Source organism: Cupressus sempervirens, chromosome 8 (assembly GCF_028749045.1).
Source record: "Cupressus sempervirens isolate cs-2001-9-10 chromosome 8, ASM2874904v1, whole genome shotgun sequence".
Taxonomy (NCBI): Eukaryota; Viridiplantae; Streptophyta; class Pinopsida; order Cupressales; family Cupressaceae; genus Cupressus; species Cupressus sempervirens.
Window position 1 is genome coordinate 378,809,164 of NC_143125.1, and position 26,410 is coordinate 378,835,573.

The window sequence follows — 26,410 nt, forward strand, 5'->3', positions numbered from 1 at the left end:
TTCATTGATGTAATTTGCTATAAATCATCTTGGAATTAAGTTTTGCTATCCAGAATTTAGGTAAACAGGCTTTGGTCCATCGGAACCAAAAGTGCAGAAGATTGGAATCAATCTTGTCAAGTTGGCCAAAATCAGTTAGATACCTAGCATCGAGCAGGCAAGGCTCGTAGGTTTCTAACTGGTGATTTTGATAACCAACAAATCTTACATGCCTTCGAACAAGTAATATGTAAGAAGTCCAACTTACACAACAAAAATAAAACTGTAGATTTCCACAACTTGAATAATGGTTTCCTGCAGTTGTTCTATGTTGGGACAAATTGCAGTGATTACTGCTAATATTATAGAGTTATTGTTGAGTGTTGTTGATGGAAAACAATGGTAGACGTTCCATAGTATTGCCCACGCATAAAGCCAACTCTAGTGATTATAGTCCCTTAGCCTCATGGATCTCTATTCGATAATCAATTTCACTTCAGCTCATTTAGGTGGTTGTGCCACCCAAGTTGCTTGCCAAGAAATGATGTGATGCCCACTAGATGTCATTGTTGCTAGGTGAGACTCAGATTAGTGGAGAGTGCTAACTTTTCTATGTTGTGCAACCAAACAAACCTTGGTCAACGTTGGTGTCAATAATAGAATAGTAGGACTACATTCGAGATTACATCCGAACAATTGTGAACAAAGGGTTTTTTCCCTTCAACAAAGTTTAATATGCAGATATATTACTTGAATCATCGTATGTTCCTCCTGCTGGGTGCTCCTTTCAAAATGCTCCAACATTGACTTAGTTGAAAGGGAATTGAGCATTACAAAGTCTCAACATGCACTCGTTGCCAAGCATGTTACAAACTGCAGAGTTCGAGGAGGAATCCACACCAGGATCTGCCAAGTCGTACATGTCATCAGACATTAGGCCACATAACTTTACATGCTCCTCCCACATAGGCACAAAATGTAAGCTCAAAATATTAAGGCTAGGTTGCAAATTGCCATTAACATTTATGCCCTAAACATCCCTTAACTATAAAATTTAGGCTACTGGGATGTAGTTGTAGGTTAAGTGTATGCTAATAGTTAAGTAGTGGGGGGTTGGTGGGAGACATAATAGTCCTCCCTTCCCAAGATTGCTTGCTCTCAAATTTGTTTACTTTCCCAGGACGTGTTTTCTATGGGTAAATATCTCTATCTAACTAGATACTCTCTAATAGTTTTGTTCCTTAATCACCTTTCCCTCGTCTCGAGGACCTCTGTAGGGCCCAACTCTAACTTCCCTTCCTCATCAAGAGGAGGTAATCTAGTTGTACTTCTAACATGTTGTCCAAGAGCTTTCTTGAGGTATGAGATGTGGAAAACATTATGAATTTGGCTACCCTCTAGTAGCTCCAAAGATAGGCTACCTCACCAACCCGGCTTAATATTCTGCAGGGTTTGTAAAATTTAGGGGTAAGATTCTCTCAACCGCTCTTTTTTAACGAACTCTATATGTAGGGATGAAGGCCTAAGAACACCATGTCCTTGACCTCAAAAGGCCTCTTTGTTCACTGGTGATCCGTGTAGAACTTATGTTGATTCTAGGCTAGTTGCAAATTCTTGTTAAGAGCCATGGGGATATCCTTTTGTTCTTGTAACCAATCCTTTGCCAATGGCGTCTTGCTATCTGCCAAGGCTAGATGTATGAATGAGAAAGGGTCGTGGCCATATAGCGCTCGAACAGGAGACATGCCTATGGACATATGATAAGTCGAGTTGTAGAAATACTCGCCTAAATATAGACACTTAACCTAAGCTTGCTGTTGCTCAGAAATGTGATTGCGGAGATATCCCTCTATTCATTTATTTACTATCTCTGTTTTTTTGTCCATCTGATGATGGTAATTGGGGCTAGGGTTTGTCGAGTCCCAGCTAATATGAATAGGTCTTGCCAAAATTTGCTAAGAAACTTATTTTCCCTATTACTGACAATGGTCTTAGGTAGACCATGTAATCTGAAAAACTCCATAAAAAACAAAGATGCTATCTGAGAGGTTGTGAAATTTTTGGCCACTGCAATGAAATGAGTGTAAATCGTCAACCTGTCCACCACCACAAATATATTGTCATTACCCTACACTTTCGAGAGCCCTATAATTAAGTCCATGGATATACTCTCCCACTTATGCTCGAGAACTGATAGGGGCTCCAATAAACCAATGAAATGTACATGCTTTGACTTGTTCTAACATGATTGAGGACATCATCTTTAAGACTCTTCCAAGAGAATCTCTCCCTCATCTGCTAATAAGTCTTAAAGTACCTAGGATGCCCTATATCGGATTATCATGTTCTACCTGCAAAATTTTCTCCTTAAGTTTGGATTCGGGAACCAAATAAATATTGTTTTTGTAATAGATAACTTCATCAATGACCTGTATCTATCATCCTAAATATGCCCATCCATGATCAGACATGCCAATGTGTTTTTGGAATACGCAACTAAAAGTTGAAGTTTCCAATCAGCTGAGATCTTTGACATAACAAAATAGGTAGTGCTTGTTGGACTCCTTGAAAGTGCATCAGCTACTACTTATCTGCCATTAAGTCTTAAAGTACCTAGGATGCTCTACTATCGGATTATCATGTTCTTCCTGCAAAATTTTCTCCTTAAGTTTGGATTCACAAACAAATAAATATTGTTTTTGTAATAGATAACATCATCAATAACCCTTTATCTATCATCTTGAATCCATGATCAAACATGCCAATGTGTTTTTGGAATACTCAATTAAAAGTTGAAGTTTCCAATCAGCTGAAATCTTTGACATAACACAATAGGTAGTGCTTGTTGGACTCTTTGAAAGTGCATCATCTACTACTTTATTCTTCCACTTGATGTATTCAATGTCAAAGTCATAAACCTAAATCTTGCTGATCTAGTTTTTTTTCCCTCTTATCCAATTCCTTTTGTGCCAAGAAGAAACACAAGCTGTTATAAGTGGTCCTTACCACAAAATGTCCATCGACCAAATACTGACTTTACTTAGCTAGAGTGTGCATGATAGCTAACATCTCCTTATCATAGGTTTAGTACAACTTCTCATTTTCCTTCAACTTCTTGCCCTCATAAGCATTAGGGTGCAAATCTTGCATAAGTATTGGTCCTATCCCATCACCTGAGGCATCACACTCCAAAACAAATGGTCTAGTGAAATATGGTAATGCTAACATTGGACACATACTCATCACTTGCTTGACCTTATGGAATATCACCTTTGCATTTGAGACCATTTGAAAGCACCCTTTCTTGTAAGGTCATTAAGAGGTGCTCCACGCTGGAGAAATCCCTTCACAAATATCTGGTAGTAGGAACACAACCCAAAAAATTCTCTCAAAGCTTGAACATTCCTCAGTGGCAGCCAATATAGTATTAGCTTGTATCATTTCCTGATGAACCTTGAGCCTATTAGCTCCAATAACATGCCTAAGGTACAAAATATATCTCAAGTGAAACTTGCACTTGGATTCTTTAGCTAACAGTAAATGCTGCTCCATGATACTCAGAATCCCATCCAATTGCTGTAAGTGTTCTTCTCAAGTCCCGTTGAATATCAAAATACCATCAAAGAAAACCAACACAAACTTTATGTATCTGCTTGTCAAATATGTTGTTCATACAATGATTGGAATGTAGCAAGTGAGTTGGTGAGTTCAAATGGCATCGCCAAAAATTTAGTGTCCATAGTGACACTTAAAAGTTGTCTTATGAACATCCTTCTTATGAACTCGGATCTGATGGTATCCTGAATGAAGATCAATCTTCAACAAGTAGACAACCCCATGTAACTCATCCATCAACTCATCTATGTGGGGAATGGGACATATGGTCTTTATAGTCCTCTTATTTAGAGCCTTGCAATCAATACACATTTGTGGAGTCCCATCTTTCTTTTTCACCAAAACTACTGATGAAGCAAATGGGCTTGAGCTCGGTCTAATGTCCGTGAATCTAGTATTTTATGGTCCTTTCAATCTCCTCCTTATAATGCCTAGATAGGGTGTAGCATAGTTGGCAAAATCACAGTTTAAACTGCGATTAGATACAAATCGCCAAGTTTCTTTGTTGGGCGAGCTTTTCACAGAGAAAACCACAGATTCCAGAAATAAGTTGGCCCCAAAAACTTGCGATTTTCACTAAAAACTTGGTCGCGCATGAGTTCCAACGATATGGGCAAAAAAATCATTTTTTCAATACCAGTTTTGTTTTGTGCATTTGGAGGCTTGAGGAGGGGATAGAAGGGTTCCAAGGCATTCTTAGGTGATTGGAAGCTATTGAAGAGGAAGATGTGATTGTATTGATGTATTTACTATTTAGTATTTACTTCTAGACTTCTAGTTTGATAGAAACTATTTACTGTTTTTCTTCTCGCCATCAACATTACTCATGAGAATGCAATATTGTACTCACTATGCATTTATATATATCTAAAGTTTGCTTGTTTCTTTTGTATTCTCTTTAATTAACTCATTAGATGCATCTTCTCATTGAAATTTGCAAAAAAATTGTATTTTGAATTAAATTTTAGCAGTTTTTTTTTTTAAATAGCCAAAAATTTTCCAAATAAACTTTTAGGGGGCTTAGTGAGTTGTTGCCGAGTTCGAGTTTTCCAACTTTGAGGTGCAGTAATGATTGACTTTGTAGCCTCTTCCTAGTCTATCATATGCTCAAACCCATGGTCTGGAGGTATGCCTAAAGGAATATCAGAAACTCAATCTGCTTCTGTTCATGACAAATGGTGTACCGCCAAGAGTCTAGAGCCACTAAAGACCCAAAATAACATCCATCCCTCGTAACTCAATCATATAAAGATCCGTAGTCAACGTGCAACTATCCAACAAAATCTCGAGATGCGAAACTATCCTAGAGCAGTTAAGTAGATCTCTACTACCAACCTTAACATCAAAATGTGGGAGTGCTTCACCTATAAATTTCTTTTTGCTGTTATGGAGGCACTAGTGAAATTATGTGCGGCTCTTGTGTCGGCTAAGCAAATTATTGCTGCTCGTTTACAACTCCTTTTAAGCGGATAAGACTACCCGTAGCTACTTGAGAGGGTTCCAACCATAGGAGGTTGATCTGAAACCTATTCCTCAATCCTCTCCACTTGGGGCTCCTCGTGATTGCGTTCTTCATCACTCTCATGTAATGTCACCTTTTTAGCATGACCATTATAGAGAATGGATTTAGCCTATTATTGGGTTCTTGTAGGCTAATACTAGAGATTAGAGGACCCTGTTGAGGGTTATGGCTCTATTTTGTAGGTCTTACTATTTATAGTATGTCAACAAAATGGTTTTGATGAGATCAGTTGAGTTAGAGGAATTGAATGATGCTTTGAGTTTTCATTTTTCGCTTTTGGTTTGGGCTCCAAGAATCTTCTTTCTACTTCAGGATCACTCATATGTTGTTCGATATTGATTTTGATGCTTCATCAATCATTTTCACAAGACAGGTGAATTATGATTGTTATTTAATTGAATACGCTAAGGGTGCTATTTTTGCTTGTATTGTATATTGGTCACCTCAATGTCACAGCTTGTTTGAACCGCGTTGAAAAGTTTTAATCTTGGGCACAAGAAACAATGGCCTTGATTGTCATAATATCATGATATTGACGGAAAGGTTGTTTTTGGAGCTAAAGGGAGTTAATAAATTACATTATTCAAATATGTGCCTAAATATAGAGCAAAAGGCATTTAAGTGAGAAGTGTGTTCATGAAGACTCTTGGTTGAATGTGAAGAAGCCGCCTTTGCAAGTTTGCATTAAAATGTGATAAAATAATGCCTTGCAAGGATGGAATCATCTCATTTGTGCTTGCATTTTTTTTGGAATTTTGTGAAGCTTTGAGGGTTTTAACAGTCTTGATGAAGTTTAAATTTTCTTCCATTTCTTTGCACTTTGAGCTGGGTTTGCATACCAACGAATCGTGTTTGAATGATTCAATTGTTTCGTCTACTGCGATTTGAATAGGGAAACTAATAAGTCTGGATGTCATTATTTCAAGGGTTTTACTGCCTATAAAACAATTTGTCTCTTTGGTAATCTCTATTGTTGGCCATTTTTCAATAACCTTTATGTTTGCATGATCCACTCTTCCTATAAAACAATTTGTCTCTTTGGTAATCTCTATTGTTGGCCATTTTTCAATAACCTTTATGTTTGCATGATCCACTCTCCACTCACCTCCTCCAACTAGATGACCAAAATTACTAACAATGCTTTCTCTGACTTGCACTTATTCATGTTGCAGAAGAGCTGTCTATCCCTCATAACTCACAAAACTCGATCTTAGTGGAACAGGTTCTCCTCACATGTAGCTCTGAATCAGAATAACATCTAGGTACACCACATATGAAATTCCTCTAAACTGATAAATAAAGTTTAGAGGAATAAAGCATTTTATAAACCAATTTAAAGAACTAATAATTTGAAGGAGCTTGCTTAGTTTTCTCAGAGGTCTTCATTTGTTCCTCTACATTGGTATCTGATGGTAAACTGATTTGAAATCCAATTTTCCGAAGCACTTTACATGTTGCAGGTCTAGAAAGTCTTGTATCCATTGGAGAGAGGATAACAATTTCTAATGGTGATCCCGTTGACATTCGAGTAATCAATAATTATTCTCCTAGCCATTCTTTTCCTTACTATGACACATGCGAGTTGCTTAGGTGAACTATGCCTTGCTCCTGCAATTAGTTTTATTTTCAACTTTGTTGCCTTTTCTATGCCTCCAATGTTTCAAAGCGAAGGTTCCGGAAGCATGTGAATGTCATACCCTACAATGGTATCAATATTTTAGTTATGTAGGGTTTACATTGGATAGTTGAGTATGTGATTATCAATTCTGTTTATATAAACTTCATCTCTTCGCATGTGTGTTATGGCATATTTGCCTTTATACACAGCTTGTATTTTTCTAAATGGTTCCAATTTGCTGGTGATGAGAACCCATAATCTGTCTTTGACTGGTTCCCAATTTGCTGATGGTCACAACTCCTCTAGTATGTGAGCTTTAAGTGTTGCTGCTTCACCAGGCCTGTGCCAATGAACACTGAGTTGACTGAGTCAGCCATTAACTATGCTAAAGTTATGTAGCTGTGAGAGCTGTTACTTCATTTAGCACGTCTTCTTTTCAATGATCATCATATTGTGACTTTGCATATTATAGGAGGTGGACCGACTTCATAAAACACCACCACCCAGATTTATTGCAACTGTGTGTGCAAGTGTCATCAAGAATTCAGTTGTTGAGATTACCATTTATATTGTCACGGACCTTCATTTCTTATCGCTTTCTTTTTGTTTTGATGATTACTCCTTCAAAATGGGGGTAGGGTGATCGTATAACATGTTTTCTACCCATGTGGCTTCTGTATCATTTGAGGATTCAAAACGTCTTGACTGCTGTCAGTTCATTAGGTATATAACAGGTGTTGTCTCTTCAGTTACAGTGACTTAGTCATTTTGACGTGGCATCAAGCTTGTAAAAAAGGGTATCATATGTATTGATTGTGATGGACGTTGGATTGCCACATGACGAGACAAAAGAGTGATTTTTGGTGTTATCAAGGAGTCTTTGCAGTTGTATCTCCCATAATAATTCTCAGAGATCATGATATTGTGATTCTTGTGAACAATTGCAGGTGACTGACGTGATTTGTGTGTGCTTGAAAAATGTGATTTTTGGTGCTACAACAAGCATTGCATTTGATGGAGACTTGTGCACGATCTATAGATAATAAATTTAATTATGTGATTCATTCTTTGTGTGAGTAGTATATGTGAGATACTTGAAGCTCTTTATGTTCAATGTATGCATGGTAAAGGTGATTGAACTACGATAAGGCTTATTGTTCAATTGTTAAGAAATAACAATCATAATCTTGAGTGTAATGTATTCAGTTTTGAGTTTTCCAATAAATATCATATTTATTGTGTGGCTAGGTTCTGAGGAGTACGATTTCCTAGGGCATTTCTAGTGTTTTGTGTTTTATTATTAGCTCTTCTTTTTTATTTGCTATTCTAGTTCAAATTATTAACAAAATAAGCCTTGCCACTCCCTTTTGGACTAATTCCAACGTTCCTTTTTAAGATTTGTGACATGGCTTAATCGCCTCATGTGTTCTATAAATGTAGTCATTGTATCCAGCATTGACAAGTCGATCATTTGGTGCAATGACAAGCCTAGCTTGGAATAATTGATAATACAAGTTGGTCACAACTTTGAATCTCCTTAGGTAATGCTTGTGGGGGCGAGGGGTTGGACTAACCACCAATGTTTGCCTTCAAGATTTGTGACATGGCTTAACTGTCTCCTGTGTTTTATACGTCTAGTGGTTGTATCGGGCATTGATAGGTCAATCTTTTGGTGCAGTGACAACCCTAGCTTGTGAAACTGCTTGTATCAAAACATTACTGTGACTCCTTCCATTGATGCAACTAGTCAAATTATCATGTCAAATAAGTAATGTAGTCTTCTAGGGTTGACATAGGATAATTACTTTTGGTTGCCGGTTTGGATTCTGGCTTAGAATTTGTTCAAAATCTTTTTGGGGTGGGATCAAATTCATTTTGGGTTCGTCTGTGTATATATACAACAAATAAGCTCATATAACACTATGCTCATAGAAAAGCAACAAAGGAAAATACACCACCATATATATTAATGTTTTAGTCCAAATGACATATAAAACATCCTTTTCGACCTTTTTAGTGGTCTATTTTAGGGTTAGAGGGTATAATAGACTAAATTAGACAAAAACAAATTAAAAAAATATTCAAAGTCATTTTTGCCCAAAGTTGGCTAGACTTTGCACCGAATTTGGTCACTTGCAGCAGAATTTGTAGTAAATTTGACATGAGTTCAAATTTGCTTCGAATCAAACTTGATTTTGGGCCTGCAGAGGCAATTCTGGTAACTTAGTTCAAAAGTGTGAAAATCTACGTTGCCAGATTCGTTTGTGGACTCCAGAATTCCTGTTTCTGTTCAGTCAAAAGTTTGGCCCTTATAAGATTCAGGAAAAACTCTGCTGCCGGTATTGAAACTTGCTGGGAATTCTTGCAGAAGATCCTAGGCAAAATTAGACGAATTTTGGCCAACTTTGGTTTCCAGCAGAAGAACTCAGTGAATTTTGTCCAAAAACAACTTTTGTTTGAAAAAGTTGTTTTTGCCAAATTAGGTCTAAAAAAAGTTTTTGTTTGAAAAAGTTTTTTTTGCCAAATTAGGTCTATTCAACCCTTCAACCGTAAAAGCAACCAAAATTGGTTGTTTTATGTCATTTTTGTGTTTGTGAATGACAAGAAAACTTCTTGCCTCCATTACCATGGCAGTGTATGATTTTTTTTTGCTTTTGCATAATCTCGGTGACTGTATGATTATTTTTTGCTTTTGCATAATCAGAGGGGGAGAGTCAGCCAAAGAGGAGTAGCTTGGAGGAGTGAGGTGTAGTAGAGCTAGTAGCTGAGTGTGGGCTTAGGAAACAAGAAGGTTGCTTGGTGGCTTGCAAGCACAAGTTTAGATTCTTCATGAGGTTTCTACCAGATTGCTATGGTTTTATAGATCTGGGCTAGGTAAGGTTTGTTTGGATCTTGTGAGATCTTGCAGAACTATTGCTGTAACTGCTTATGTATTTGGTTGTAACCGGAAAGGCCGTACAGCCCGACACATTGCATGTAATCAGTTATTGATGAATAAAGAAGTTGAATTCCTGTCAAATCTTTTGTTGTGTTGTGCTTCTGCGGAGATTGTTTAGCAACTTGGCTGCATAGTCTATTTTCAGACCCTCCAACCTAGTGGGTGCTGCATCAGATTTATATAATTTGACTGTATGGTAGGTTTTTGAATTTATATGATAAAATGTTGTGCTAAATAAGCGAAAACAATATGCAATAACAATAGGACCTTTCACCAGAAATGTTGTCTGTTCTTTGAACTTTCTGAATCTGGAAAAATGTGACACAATGGAATGCAAATTAGAACGCAACACCTTGTTGTGTTATTGTGAAACCTTTATGGAAAAGTTCTAATAAATCACTAAAAAATTGCTGATAAGTTTTTGAATGTATAAGGACAAATGTTCTGATAAATGAGGAAAATAACATAAAAGAGCACAACAGGACTTCTCACCAGAAATGTTATTTGTGTTGGAAATTTTGAGTGATTGGGTTTATTAGGTTTCATAGTTCTCTAAGTTTCATGTGCAACATAATATATAAGGGCTTTAAGTTGTTTAAACAACTCACAAATGTAGAGGTTTGGCTAGAGGAGTTCAAAAAAATCTTGTCTAACATAGGATAAGTAAATCCTATATATGCAAATGTATTGAGAGAAAATGAAGAGATTTAACAATTCGAGAATGAAAGGTGACGGATATAATGTGAATGAGGCTAATGTTCTTTTCGATGGCCAGCTGAATCTCCTCATGGCAGTGTTTGGGCTGGTCAGAATTTTAAATAATTGTGATTAATTTTAGTTCATATTGAGCTGATGCGTGTCATAGCTTAAAAGTCAAATAAATGTTGTGTGGTATCAAAGCAAGTCAAGCTGAAGTTGTATTTTGTTTAGAATTAGGCGAAAGTATTAAAAAAATGAAAAATAAAATTACTTTGAAGTGGAGTGCATGATAAGTGTTACAAGACATTCCTTGTAAGAAGTTAACATCAACGGAGGGGGATAATGTTCTTTCCTAACGACTCATGAAATGAGCCTCAAAAGACAAATTTGCTAAGTAGAAAATTAATTGGAGGATAGAGCGAAAATAGGCTCGAGAACATTTAGTGACATCTCACCAGTAATTGTCAACGGGGTTGTGAAATTGCATTAGTGACAAAACTAATTTTCCCAAAATGACTAAAGCCAGCTGTGGCAGTGCCAACTGTCTTATATAATTTGAGATTAGAGTGGCAATGATCTATAATGGTGGCTGCAAATGTGACAATGAGGGCTTGGTGTTCAAGCCTTAATGCAATGGTTGGATGTGCATGCCCTCAATTGGAAGTCTTGGTTATTTGTGAATGGATGTGTTTGTCTTATTCACAAGATGATGTAAGTGTTTGGTTAGAGGAGATGGAACAAATCTCCTATAAAAGAGGATATTTGAATCTTATATAGGCAAATGTATTGAACGAAATGAAGATGAGAAGAAATATAGAATATTATTGTGTGTAAATTTCTCTGATCTCTATCAGTTTGTTCTTCTAGCTTTCTGAATCTTCTTTAAGAAAAATGCAACACAATGGAATGAAATTAGAGAGATCTCTTCTAGAGTTATTGTGTAACCATTATGAAGCAATTGCTAATAAATCACTCAAAGTTCACAGTACGTTATTCACATTGGTGTCATTTGGATGTGTTTCTTTATAAAAAATATGTGCCTTAAAATCAATTTTTATGTTTTTCCAAGCTGCGTCAACGTGTCTTGAATAATGAAGGTTGTTACTTTATTTGCACTTATAAGTTTGTGGTCTAGTGCTGTTAGTTTGTTTTTACGGGGTATCTTTCTTTATATTATGTTTCTTGATTTAGATAAAAATTTCTTTCTTAATTTTTGAAAGAATATATCCTTTGCATGTAGGGGATCATCAACAAGTGTGACTGAGGAGCTTGATAAAATTTTGGCATACAATCATACTCTCACAACTTTGTCTCAACATGCAGACAAGGAACACTTTCCTCCTGGGATTGGACCTGTTTCTGTGATAGGTAATGTGCATGCATCTTTTATATTATATACCAAATGGAATAGCCTCTAGTGGTTTGATGTACTTAAGCAACGGATTTTAATTTTTTTCCTTCTGTTTCTTTATATATTAGTAAATCTGTAAGAGCATTGATGGTAATCTACCAAGTTTAAGCGTTCTGTAATAGGTGGTGAGTATGATCGTGATCGCAAGATGGATGAGCTGAAGCAGCTGTATAGAGCGTATTTAACTGAAGCATTATCTACTGGCCATATCGAGGATGAAAAGGTAAATAAATATTTAAAGCTTGATTGTGCTTATCACTGAGAAGCCACTAACATTGGATGTTGAGTGTCTTTATTTTGTCATGTTGTCTACATTTGTGGTAATTTTATTTAGCTTAAATGAGTAAACAAAAAAACTGCAATTTACTTATTTGATATTCTCTAATTTGGCTATACAATATAGGCTACATTGCAACCTTTTCTTCATACACAATGTCTTGTGTTTTTGTTTTGTGCTGTTTTTAAAAACTATTTTTTATTCGTTAAATTGAATGCGTGGATATCTTTGTCGTGTGAATCTTTTTGGTTTACATGTAACATAGTAGAATGAATCTTAGGGCCTTAGGGCCTTGGTCTTTATTATTCTATATTTTTGAGCGGTTAAAACTCAATACTATACATTCCTTGCCGTTTAGGACTGCTTGGAATGGGAATGGAAAGCTAAATGAATAAGAAATAAATGCATATGGAAATCACTCCACATCTTGGTCATAATTAGTGAAGGTGAACAAACGAAATAGGTATTTAAATCCATAACGCTGTTGCTTCATTGAAAGGGGTAATATCATTGAATAAATGGAAGGTTGTCGACAATGTTCACATGGTTGACATTGGGAAGTGAACTCAATAGAATCACTGTAAACGTTGAAGAGATGCCAATGCTCACCCTGTAACATTGCTTTGGCACCACAAACTTTTCAGCCAATGTCCATTATTTTAAGATAAGATTAGGCCGTAGTTGGTTTTGAAGACTTCATTTCTGTATATTGCCTTGGAGGCCATTTGCGGACCTTCATTGGTAAGTGTAATACTTGTGTCCTTTTTATCACAGGCAAGCATGAGTGAGGAAATAAACTAGAAACTGGCTAGCAACAAGTCTAAAATTTGCTCACCATGAAATGTCATCCTGGAAAGAAAGGTGTCATTACACCATATTACTTGCAGGCTTGTTTTAAAATCACCCACTATAATCTGACATGTGCCGAACTCTGAAATGATCTTGGTGTACACTTTATCCTATTGGTTCCCATAACCGCAGATTGGAAATCCAAGAGCCTGCCACTTCTCCGATAGGACTTCTCAATTAGTTCTGGCCAATAAACGAGAATCACCTTGATTTCCCTACACTTCAGGCTCCACTGCACCTAGGCGAGTAGACCTTCTCCTCGAACTTGATTACTTGTTCAAGGCTTTTCTGTAGTGAATTTAAACTTTTGGAGTTCTCCAATTGGCAAGGTCCTCAAACTCAATTAAAATAAAAATTGGATGCTGGATAATGGTTGAATGTTTTGTATAATTGAATAATAATTAATTTGATGCTTGTAGGAAGGAAATTATAGATTTTCTGACTTCAATAATAAAAAGATTAGTGCCTCTGCTCATCCGAGCAATAGAGTCAACTTCAGTGAATTTTCACGTACGACTTTATAAAATTCTTATGCACTTATATTGCCAACAATTAAATAATCAAGATGCAACAGACCAAATATTATACAGTCTTAAATTAGTCCAGATTGAATTTTAACTCCTCTGATAGAGAGGCAAACTAGACACAGATACAGAAACAATTTAATATTTCACAATATCTATAATGATTGAATTTAAAATGCTAAATGACCATGTCCACTTATTTGACATTTAAATCGTATACAAAATTCCAAAAAATAATTATAAAGGACGATTCATCTGCAATTTAAATCTCCATGCCATTTAAAAATAAAGAAAGGACTTTTTTATTTTATTATTAAAATAAAGTAATTGAATTTATATTACAAAGTCATGTTAAGCTCATTATCACTCCGCACAAGTAATATAAAATGCTTTTTTTTGGAATATGGATATGTTCGAATCTGAATGTTGCTTTCAATTTGGATATCCTTTTATATCATATAACTTAAAAGGATATGACTTTTTCGTTTTAAACAAGTGTGTCTCTCCACCTTAACAAATTAGCATATAATTAAATGCAACTCTAACACCCTTCTCTAATAAAACTCATACACAACTTTAATTAATTTCCAACATAATCGGGCCATTATTCTTTGTGGTAACTATTTGTAAACATATTATCCCAATATATTCATTCGATGGCATTGTTTATATATGGCTTCACGGGAAAAACCATATAATGATCTGGGAAATATTTCAATTTTATGCGAGAAGGCCATTGCGAAATATTTTACTTCCATGCATAAAATCTTGCTCTTCTCAACTTGGGATGAAATTACCGTCTCCTTCGTGGTCCATGGATGATTGCTTTGTCTTTCTATGGTCTTTCCCTGTCTTTGTCCGTGTGAAGAAGCCCCTCCATGGTTGAAAGCAAACCATATGAATTGGTATCTTACAGATATTCAACACTGTACAATAGAGTCAATTTTGATGGTTGTCACTTTCTGAGTATTACTGGAAACATCATCTGCTGGTCTCCTCTTCTTTCTTGAACGTACATAGTTTCTGACTCATTTTGATTCAAAACTCTTGTCCACCCTAGATACTTGTCGCTCCTGCCATGTATGACTTCTGGCTATCGTTGAATGGTTATTACTGCTGCGTTAATGATAATCGGGACTATGTATTTGTTTCTTCAAAATCGCTTTGATGGCAAGACACATCAGTGTTCAGTGTTGCTTGACTTCATCGATTCATCATATTTGGTGTTTTAACAATGACATAGATACCCTTTGATTTTCACATTTCATTTATGTTTTTTATTCATTCACTTTTCTTATTAACATTTATATCATTCGCACTTTGATGGGTCTCCTCAGCCGGTCATGTGGCAAGAACTATTTGATGTGGAAGATGTTGCATATCACTGTTTCATTGTTCTGTATATCTGGCATTTTTGGTATCTTTGACCATTCTATCCATCAACAACAACATTCTTTGTATAGTGTTTGCTGCTTGATCTGCAATTTATCCATATTGTGCTTGTATTCAAATATTGCATAGCTATCACACAAGACATGGTGCATGACATGATGGGTTGACTTCAAAAAATGGTATTTATTGTTGCCTGAGAAATAGCTATGGACTGGATATACATAATTCCCTATGACTCTGTTGATAGGATCAAAAATTTTCACATCACTGCAGTAGCATTTATTATGATTTTTAAACAATTGTTATTCCATAGTTCCAGGTGTATCTTAGAGCGAGAAATGCATGTCATGCAGCTTCTTCATATATGTGAAAAGTAGCAAGAGGAATCTTTTAAATTGTATATCCAAGTACTGCTGGCGGGAGAATACCTTGGATGAACAATTTATAAACTTGGACATGATGCAGAATTACGTGACTGAGTGGAATTGTATAAGACTCCATCTGAAAAGGATGATCTTTTTAGAGTTGGATTTACATAAGACAAATGGTGTATGGAGTTTGGAAATGTAACTCAGATAAAATTCTACCCTAATAGCCACAAGGCTAATGATCTAAAAGATAAAATTGATAGTGATATGGCTTAAAAAGCATACATAAATGAAGGTCCTAATTTTATAAATTAGGGCTCCATCACATCCTTTTGTAAACAGTTTCATAATGGGAGGTGGCCTACTAAGGTTTGATAATAGGATGTAATCGTACATAAATTTCTTCTCTTTGGCTGCTCCAAATGTGAAGTTAGCTAGATAATCTACTTCTGTGTTGGGTTCCTTGTAGGTGTGTTGTAATGTGAAGGAATTTGAGGAGCTGATATATGGCCATGCCTGTAGCAAGATGCTATTGATTTTCTAGCTCTTTAATGCTTCATTTTCAAAATAATTTTGCTATGTTCTTTGAATCACCTTGAATTTCTACAGCACTGAAACCAAATTGATAGCAGGTTGAAGACCAAGCAGTAATGCCTGAGCTTTGGCCTTATTCTTTTATTGATCTTCACTGATGTGGCAACTAGAAACTTTCCATTTGTTTTTCTTACTGTTCCTACACAATATTTCCTAGATTACCATGTGAAATTCTGTCTAGTCCAGTCTTGCCCAGCCAAAGGCAGGAGGCTGCCATTTTACTTCTTTTCTAAGCTTAGAGTTGGAATTTGCTTCACTAATTCGATTAACAGGGAGATTTACACTAACTCAATGAACAGGGAGATTCCTAATTTCTTTTGTTAAATATGATAATTTTGCTTTAATGTTTGTTTAGAGCTATTAGTACATCTTATGAGTTTGTACTTCAGTTTTCATGACATCAATAATAGTTTTGTTGAATGTAGTTTTTAGTGATCTGTCAGTTGACATTTATTCGCATCTTGACAGCTTATTTGCGCCTAGATAGTGTAATTTTGCATTAGTATTATCACTTTTAAAAATGATTAAACACACTTTTTCAATGTTCAATAAAATATAATATTATCTTCTTGTTTTCTATTATTTGCTTCATAGGATTATATGACTTGTTATTTTCATGTTTGGTTGTCTGAGTAATGTCTTAAGGACCTACATGTATCTGGTTATGTTTGCTGATTTGAATCGTTGTTGATACCATTCTGTCCATTTGGGTTGTGCTGTTAGCATTATTATGCGGTCCTTAAATGTTTATTTGGCTTTGTAGTTTGCAGCACTGAACCAATTAAAGAATATATTTGGTTTAGGCAACCATGAAACTGAGCAGATTGTACTGGATATTACAACGAAGGCATACCGGAGAAGGCTTTCTCAGGTTGTGAGTGGAGGTGATTTGGAGGCTGCACCTAGCAAAGCAGCTTTTCTTCAATGCCTCTGTGATGACCTGCATTTTGATCCACAGAAAGCCAGTGAAATGCATGAAGGTATACTTTTTGAATTAATAATTTTATTTGACAGCATGGCCTATTGGAATTTGGGAGTCTTTTTCTTTTTCTTTTGACTCATAATTATTAAGCAATTTCTTTACAAATTAGTTTTGTTGTCTTTTGTAATATCCCCTATGGATATTTGCTTCAGTTTTTACCAAAAATTCCCCAGGAGTTTAAACAAATAATTTGCATGAAAAATGATTTTTATTCATCCAACATTTATGTGGAAAATCATATAATATTACACTGAAATAGAGATCTGAAGTTAAAAATGATTAGTGCTATCAAAATAGATAAATCATTGCAACCTTCAGTAGAATACCAACAAATTATCTTCCAATTGCAGACATAGAACTTACAGAAAGATTGGATTCACAAGAGACTCCCCAATGAAGGATTGTGGAAATCCAATAGTTTTAATCCACACACCATCAACAAATCTATCTATTATCTTCAGCAAACATTGCAAGAGGGATTTCGTCTCCAGAAAGGTTGAGATAGACAAAGTCAACATCTCTAGAATCCACAGGGTTACAATCAATGAAATGGATAAATTCAACATGATCCAATGAACCTCTGGTTCTTCTTTTTTATAACTTTTGCAAAGTCCCTTGACCTTCCATTTCTTTGCCTTTTCACTCTCTTTTCTTTTATGTATAGCTTACTTTGATGTGTATAAAGAATTTTGTTGATGTCGTCAAGATCTTGAAAAGTATCCATAATTATATATAATACCTCCTTCATTGTATTCTTGTCACGAGAAACTTGAGGTGCCAAAATCCTTATAATCTCACTTAAGCAAGAAGTAACCATAGGATTAATCCCACTATTCCATTGCCTCATCAGTCTGTCTCAACCCAAGCAAGTTACAACAAGGATAAAACCTAGTTGTAACAAATTTGAAGGTGGCTGCTCCACTAGGCTCAAGCATCCATCTACTTCACTTAAGGCATTGAAAATGACATCTTTTGGTTGACAAGTATCGAGCTTTCTACTGGTCTCTAACATCCACCAACAAATGTCTCTCCTTTGACCTCCTGTGTATGCCTGAAATTTTTTTTCAACAGACTGACAAGAACTTTAGCTCTGACGAGTACTGTAACGACCAACATAATAATGACCAACCCTGTTTTCTACTAATTTTTTGCACCAATCTGCCTTAATTTAGTTCCAAGACATTAGAACAAATAGTGTTCACTCTTTGGTTTCTCACTGTGTTTAGCACTTTTCACCATAAAGAACACATTGCATAGCACTAAAGGATATAGTTGGTTTTCAGTTTGATGAATTCAAATTTGCATTGATAAAAGATAAATACATTTAACTGTCATAAACTTGAAACTACTTGCAGAGTTAAATATGTATACCAAGGTGAAATATATGAATGCTCCTAGATTCCTATCAATTAGAAATCCAGAATGCATTGACAGTGAGTATTTTAATATGCACTAATATTCAGAAACACAACAGGGAATAGAACAATGCAGAATTCAGAATATTATAATAACACTAAATGTCTCACCGTATTGTTGACAATTTAGCTTAAAGAAGGCATGATATTCTGTTAATTCTTTACAGAAAATGTGTTGCATAGCAGCCTTCATTAGCAATGGTCACTTGATATTTTAATTACTATATCTGAAGCACCTCCAATTTCTGCCCAGAATATCCAATTGGATTCCCAACACCATCAACAAATGCCTCATTTAAGAAAGTTGGTCAATTCACTAGGAAGAGACTGAGACTAACACTGAAGTTTCCTTCAACATACTGAAGTCAAAAGCCAGAATTTTCAAACCGTTGAAGATTCATCGGAAACTTCATATGAACAGCTCCTTCATATAACTGAAGTTTGAACCCATCTCTTTAGCATCCATATTCATTCCTCAGGGATGCTGAATAGTCACCAACAATCTTCAGTATGCCATGAAAGTCACTAGATAGTTTATTGTATGAGACCAAGGCTCTTGCAAATATTAGTCTTTAGACATAGAAAAGGAGGTCCACAGCAAGCACGTTCAATCTTACAGCCCTACACAGTTAAGAAGAAAAAGAAGGTCTCAGTTAGAAGGATTTTCAACTCCAGAGCTCCTTTTTTAGCCTCCATAACCCAAGATGGAGATCTCATGACATCCCTACTTTCACATAATCACTTAGGTACCCAGTTCTCCCCCCAACCCCTCGAACCAGGTGAATTTTGAACCGGTCCTTGGTTCTGGTCCCAGTTCCGTTTTGGGTTCCACTTGGGTTCGCACCAAGGCAAGGCAAGCTGGTTCCTCCAGGTCTAACCTTGGTAAAACCATGGTCAAACCAGGGCAGACCGAGTGCAAACCAGGTACAGTTCCACTGAGATACACTATAATTTAGTGCAGAAAAATGTTTATTACAGAATTTGAATAAAGATCTTTAACATTTCAAAACAAAATTTGCTAAAGTTCAGATCTTTATTATACCAAATTAAACTATCACTCAATATATCTTCCAATGAAACTTTTATATCCAATTGCTGATAATGACCCCTGTCTGATAAATTGGAATCTTTATATTGTGATAAATGATATTTTAAACATTAAACAACATCTTCAGTAGGTGAAGGGGCAAGCTACTTATATAACATTTTTGAAGTATGATAACTACAAAGTACACACTAACAAGCTCTCTGTACAATGAAAAAGTAATAAGAATTTGACAACTTAGAAAGCATAGAGTCATTAGTGCAGCTGATCCCATTGACATTGGCACTATTTCTGAATCAACTACTGCCTTTGATGATGGGAAGAAGAAGATGAAGATTTAGATAATGCATTAGATGATTAGAACTTAGTATAAAGTTCTAATTGTTGAAAGTCAAAACAATGATACTTAGACTCGATACTATTTTGATATTTGGTGTTGATAATAGATATGATGCTATAATTACAAGTTTATAGTGTTTTTGTTGTTTTTATGTTACTCTGTGGCATTCTAATCTTAATTCATTCTTCTAGGCTGCATATGTATGTATGTATGTATAATATTTACATGTTTTTGTACCAACGAACTCAAATGAACCCAAACCGCATTTCAAAATTTTGTAGTACCAGCAAACTGGTTCTTCGAACCCAAACTTGAACCCGAACTCGAACCGGTAACTTAGCATAATCACCAAACCAACCCCACAATGGTATGGGATAATCACAACCTAGCAAGCTCCTACATGGACAGTTAAATTTTCAATATGCAATTACGCCAAGGGTAAGATGGCTTGGAAGAGTTTTCCCAGCATGCAAATGTGTATGGAAGAAGCTGTCCTAGAGTTAACATCCTACTTGAGGGAGAAAACCCCAGCCCACAAACTGATGTTCCCTTAATTGAGTTCTCAAAACAACAAAAACAATTTCAATTACTTCTTGCTTATAGTTGAACACTCATCATTCAATTAATAAGCCGGATATATCTCCTACACTGATTGAACACTTTGAGTGCATACAATAATAGACCAGAGTATCTCAAAAATACTCTGTATCGCGAGAGATAATTTACAGAAACAAATTTATCACTCACAATCAGAATCTCTGCTAATACAGTACGAAAAACTGACTGTTACAAAATGATATATTCATGCTTCAATCTCAGTATCTCTGCTGCTCACATCCCAAGCTAACACACATTCTCTGGTATATATAATATCATTGACTCTACAAAAGCACTATTTACTTACGGTAGACAAGGAGTCCAACAAGTGTGACTGAAATGTCTCTATCCCAAAGGAGTGTTACCAAAATGTAAAGGAATTCCTGTGTAATTGCTGGAGTCGGCAGTTACAAACTTAGACAAAAGTACATGATGGCCTCCTAATATCAATAGTCGACTTGAAGCCATGAACGATTGCAGCGACACATGGGGATGCCAGTTCATGTGGTGGTGGTGCCAAGTCATCATGAGATTCATCTGCGGCAAAGGTGAGAAGAATAGGAGTCAAATAAATACAAGATCTATTTCCATTAATATTGAAATCATTTACAAATCTTTTGCTCATTCAAGCAACAACATGTGAAGTACAAACTTATTCAAGCTCCTTTCGAGCAACAACACTAGAAACAACATTTGGAAGACCAAGAGTCAACTTAGAATTCACCTTTTACAATGAGACAAATACAACCAATAGAAGACCAGAGTCACAACTTAGAATTCAAGAAAGATGTCTCTCTTGGGATTTGAACCAGGGTCTCCACAATGAGAACTCATTGCTTCAACCAAGTAAGCTAAAACCCCTTGGACAGATCTGTTTCCATTCAAAACTGAAAACACCTTTTAATGCCAACTCAAACCATAATCAATGCCTAGATAAATCACAATAACAAAGAGTATAAAGAAACAACACAATGCTAATAACATGAATTACATGACATGACCAGGAGATACAAACTCATATCACATACTTAAACTGTAGATCATCACAAGTATGATAATTTCTCTAGTAGCTACTAAACACATTAACACTCCCTCTTAACAAGAGAGGGTTCATTCATATGTTACGGTGTCTCTCAACTTGACAAGCACAATGGAGCAGCAACCAAAAGGTGTCAAAAACAAAAACCTCATTGCAGATTTTATGAATATAATATTTTCATCTCAGCATGACATCCACCATGGCTACTCCCAACGGGGAAAGAACAAAAAAACTAAGTCGTGGATTCTCAATCCACCATGGCTACTCCTAGAGGGTGAAAGAAGGACATAAAACTAAGTTATGGATTCTCTCACATGACATCCATCATGGCTACTCGCAGAGAGTGAAAGAACATAAAACTAAGTCACGGATTCTCTCACATGACATCCACCATGGCTACTCCCAGAGGGTGGATCTACCATAGCTACTCCCAGAGGGTGGAACAAGGGCTTTCACTGCAAACTTCCCTCATAGAGAAGAATGCATTAATAGGAGATTGCTCCTCGAATTTCTCCCTCATGGATAATATTTTATTAACATGGTTTTCCGCCTAGAGATCCTCCCTCATAGAGAACTCATTAGCGAGGAATTGTGCCTCAAACTTCTCCCTCACACAAAATATCTCATTAACAAAGAATTGCACCTAAAACTTCTCTCTTGCGGAGTGGAACTTATTAACAACATGTATAAGAATGATTAATGTTGAGACTCTCTCTCAACAGAGACTCCCTCGCGGTAGTGCCAACACTCTTACTTATTTGATTATCATGATAAAAGAGCTGACTCCAAGTTGACCAAACAAGGAGCTTTTGCAGTCACACTGCTGCATGAGCTTGTTGATCCTCTGCAAAAGATTTGATACTCTCCCTTTACTACTCAAGCTCCCTTTGAGTCTGATTTCTACAGCTGAATAGTTTGTCATTTATTCCTCGTCGAAGAAACTAATTACAATGACAATCTGTATAGGTTCTTCCTCTTCAACTAAGCTATGCGCCACCAATTCAGTCCCATGGCTGCAAGCAGCATCCCCATGTTCATTTCTACACCCTGCATGACGTTGCATGAAATCTCTTATCATCCCATTGCTTATTGATCTGTCCAACAACCAAGAGAGATTATTAATAGTTCATAGAATCAACCTATTATTAAGAGAAATATCTAGATCAATGCTAAAAGAATACACTATTCCTAGTGTTATAACATGAATCAATATTAACTACATAAATTTCATGATCCATATTCAAAGATCTAATCATAGAATACCTTTTTCTTTATTGTCGAAATTTCCTCACAATCCAGCAAAGGTCTTTCGCCATGAGGAATTCATAGTGTGGGCAGAGAGTGAAAGAATTGAACGCCAACACATCTGCCTCCAAGGCTTCTTCAGCTACACGATCTCAAAAGAATTCCTCAATTATTGCATTCCTTCATTTCCCATTTTTCTTATTCTGGTTCTGGATCTTTACTAGATCCGTTTTGATCCCATGTCAATGTTTCAAACCAGAATATAATGAATGCAATAATCAAAACCTTTGAACAAGAAAACATATAAAACCCAGACACAGATTTACCCTGGGAAAACCTTCCTACTCAAGGGAAAAAACCTCAGCCCACAAAATGATGATCCCTTTATTGAGTTCGCAAAACAACAAAAACAATTACAATTACTTTTCACTTATGATTGAAGATACTCATCAGTCAATCCTTAAGCCTGATGTATCTCCTACACTGATGGAACAATTTGACTGCATACAACAATAGAACAGAGTATCTCATGGATAATATTGATCCTGAGAGATGATTTGCAAAACACAAATTTATCACTCAATCGGAATCTCTGATAATACACTGTACTGAAAACTCACTGTTACAACATGATATATTGCTTCAATCTCAATATCACCGTTTCTGCTGACATCCCCAGATACACACACATTCTCTGCTGTATGTAATATGAATATCACTGATTCTACAAAAGCCCTATTCACTTACGGTCAACAAGGAGTCCAACAAGCATCACTGAAATGCCACTATCCCAAAGAAGCATTTCTAAAAAGTAAAGGAACTCCTGCGTAATTGCTAGAGTTGGCAGTTACAAACTTAGATGAAAACACACGATGTACTCCCAATATGAATGGGAGACTTGAAGCCATGAGCTGTTGCAGCAACCCACAGTGATGCCAGTTCATGCCATGATGGTACCAAGTCATTATGAGATTCAGCAGCAACAAAGGTAAGAAGAATAGGTGCTGAATAAATACAAGATCTGTTTCCAGTCGAAACTGAAGACACCTCTTAATGTCAATGCAGACCATAGTCGATGCCCAAATAACTTACAATAACAGAGAGAATAAAGATACAGCTCAATTCCAATAACACGAGCTACATGATACCACCAGGGGACATGAAATCATTTCACATTCTTAAACTGCAGATCATCACAGGTATGATGATTTCTCTCTCAGTTACTAAAACCATTTAAAAAAATCACCCACTTCCTCTTCCTAAGTTAAAAAAATGTTCCTTTCGCAAACTTATTTGCCAAACTAAATTGCCCAAGTTTAAGAGTTAAATGAATCATAATTTTTTCATAAGCTTTCAAAGAGGCTCATGCCAAGTCAAGCTAAAGAACCGCTACAGATTTCACAATATCTATACTCTTTCTAGGCCTGAAATGATGATGAATAATTTCAGATAACCATGAAATATCTCCAGCAAGGCGTTGTATGCATTCAATCAATAATTTTTAGAATTATACAATTTGGTCTGTACAAAAGGAACTTCAAATTTTTAAAAAGACAAATATGTAGTTAACTGCATTGATCTGTACAATGAATTGCAAAGGTTGACTTTGAATGAATCCACTGCAAATCTGAATTGGGCTTTTGTCCAATCTCAAAGAATTCCCAATTTTTTCACTCCGTTGAATTCTAAATTGAAAACAAAGCTCTCAGAGATCTTCCAGTGACATTAATTAAACCAAGCTGCACTTCCGTCACTCATGAAACCTCACAGGCTAGCTAGAGAACCAACTTTGATACCACTGTACTATCACCTATGAATATTTGTTCCAGATCTTACAAAATGCTTTACACAAATGTTGACAAACGGTTTGCATGAAAACTAATTTCTATTCATCCAATAGATTTATTGAGAATCATATAATATCGGACTGAAATAGAAATCTGAAATTAAAAATGAATATCACAATCAAATTATATTAATCATTACAACCTTCAGTAGAATAACAACAGAATTATCTTCCAATCGTAGCCACTGAAATTACCGAAAGATTGGATGCACAAAAGCTTCCCAATGGCAAATACAAGATGTACAGAATGATTGTTAATCTATGCATCATCAGTAAAATTATTTATTATCTCCAGAAAACACTAGCCAGAGAAAATCTTTCACTATTGTAGCTAATCTTTTTTAAGAGGCATTTTGTCCTCAAGAAGGTTGATATGGACAAAGTCTAGATCTCCATAATTCAATGTGCTCATGTGAATCTCTCACTGCTCTCTTACGACGTTTGTCCCTTGACCTTCCATTTTGTAACATGACAAAGTTTGAACAAGTAACAACGGCTATGTTAAAAATATGTAACATGACAAAGTTTGAACAATTAACAACGGCTATGTTATTTTTAATTAAATTTTTTTTTTTTTAATGAAACAACACAAGATATAAATTAAGGTGACTGATTTCAGAATAATCTAACCTTGGTATCACAAATGAATTTTGCATATGCATAAATGTAAAACAATAGAAAGAAGTAAACATATAAGGGCAACTTACACAATTTCTGAAATGCAACATGTGAACTAAATCATTTGAGATTTACTAATCATTTTAAACAATTATACTCACACACAGGTAAATGGAAGAGAGCTCACATTGTATATGTGGCAGACAGAGGAGGCTGTCATGAATGTCTTGTCCCTTAATCATTTGAGATTTACTAATCATCTTAAACAATTATACAGTATACTCATACACAGGTAAATGGAAGAGAGCTCACATTGTTTATGTAGCAGACAGAGGAGGCTGTCATGAATGTCTTGTCCTTGTCCTGAATGTAATTAATGATCCATGGTTTAATTAATGTCTTGTCCTTGTACTCCCTTACTTCCTTCTGAACTTGAGAATTCCTAACTGTAGACCAAAAAAAAGGATTAGAAAGTTTTCTTTTGTACTAGCAAAGTAAATTAAGCCTCTTCTTAAATTACAGTGCTGATCACATTCTTAAAATTCAATGAAGTATTACTTATGTAAGCAGCTGTAGATGTTCAAAAAAGGGTAAACAGTTTGTAGTTTAATCTCAAAAACTTCCTCAAGACAAAACAAGGACCCTGACACACTATCCCTGGTTTTGAGAAAAGAAGATGAAAAGTTCTGAAGCCCAGGTAAGCTTACCACAACAAAACTGCTCTTAATTGATGGGAAAAGTTGAAAAGAAGATATCAAATAAAACTCGAGAACTTCCTTCTAATGAAAGAACTAAGTCTTTTAATGGTATTGTAATAGAAAGCCCAAGTTAATGCATATAGTTTATGTTAACAACATCTATTGACGAGAGAATGGTGACTGCTGATTTTTTTAAGACTTAAGGTAGCAAGAATACTTGCTTGAACATATGTGTTGTCGGAGGCTATTTACACAATTTCTCAAACAAGGTTCCCTTCCAATGTATGCTAACTTCACCCAACTGCTGTTCCCGTGAAATGGAAGATTGGATACAATGACTATAGAGATGTTTGTCCATGCTATCGGGATTCAATGTTGCATTTCCATGTAAATTTGGCAGACCAAGGACATACACAAACTTCCACCAACTCCTACATTTGAGATTTTGAGTGTCTTACTTGGTGGTTGAGCAGACAGAAGAAAAATATCTTCTAATGCTCTATACAAGCTACCTAGGCTCCTACCAAGCAACCTTCTTGCAGAGAAATCTCCCATACAAAAGAAAATCAGTTTCTTTTCTTCCCCACCAACATACATCAAGATTGATTCAAGACTGGATTAAATGCCCTTTTGGAAACTGCCCACTTTGCTACCCTAGTTGATCGATCATCTCTGCCATTCAATGCTATGAAACAACAATATTTGCCTACCACTCCTTTGTGTCATCTGGAATGGAGAAAATCGATTCCTTTCATAGTTCATTATAAGTTTTTATGATTTGATAACCCATGGCTCTTTA

General features: G+C 35.9%; 1 protein-coding gene across 1 annotated transcript in view; it reads left to right on the top strand.

Annotated features, from left to right (window-relative positions):
• Positions 1-26,410, top strand: part of TIC110 (translocon at the inner envelope membrane of chloroplasts 110) — a 180,691-nt gene that overhangs the window by 95,342 nt on the left and 58,939 nt on the right. Inside the window, exons 9-11 of the mRNA XM_089797805.1 lie at positions 11,612-11,739; positions 11,905-12,005; positions 16,550-16,766. Of these exons, the coding sequence (XP_089653931.1) occupies positions 11,612-11,739; positions 11,905-12,005; positions 16,550-16,766 (446 nt within the window). The remainder of the gene's footprint in view (positions 1-11,611; positions 11,740-11,904; positions 12,006-16,549; positions 16,767-26,410) is intronic.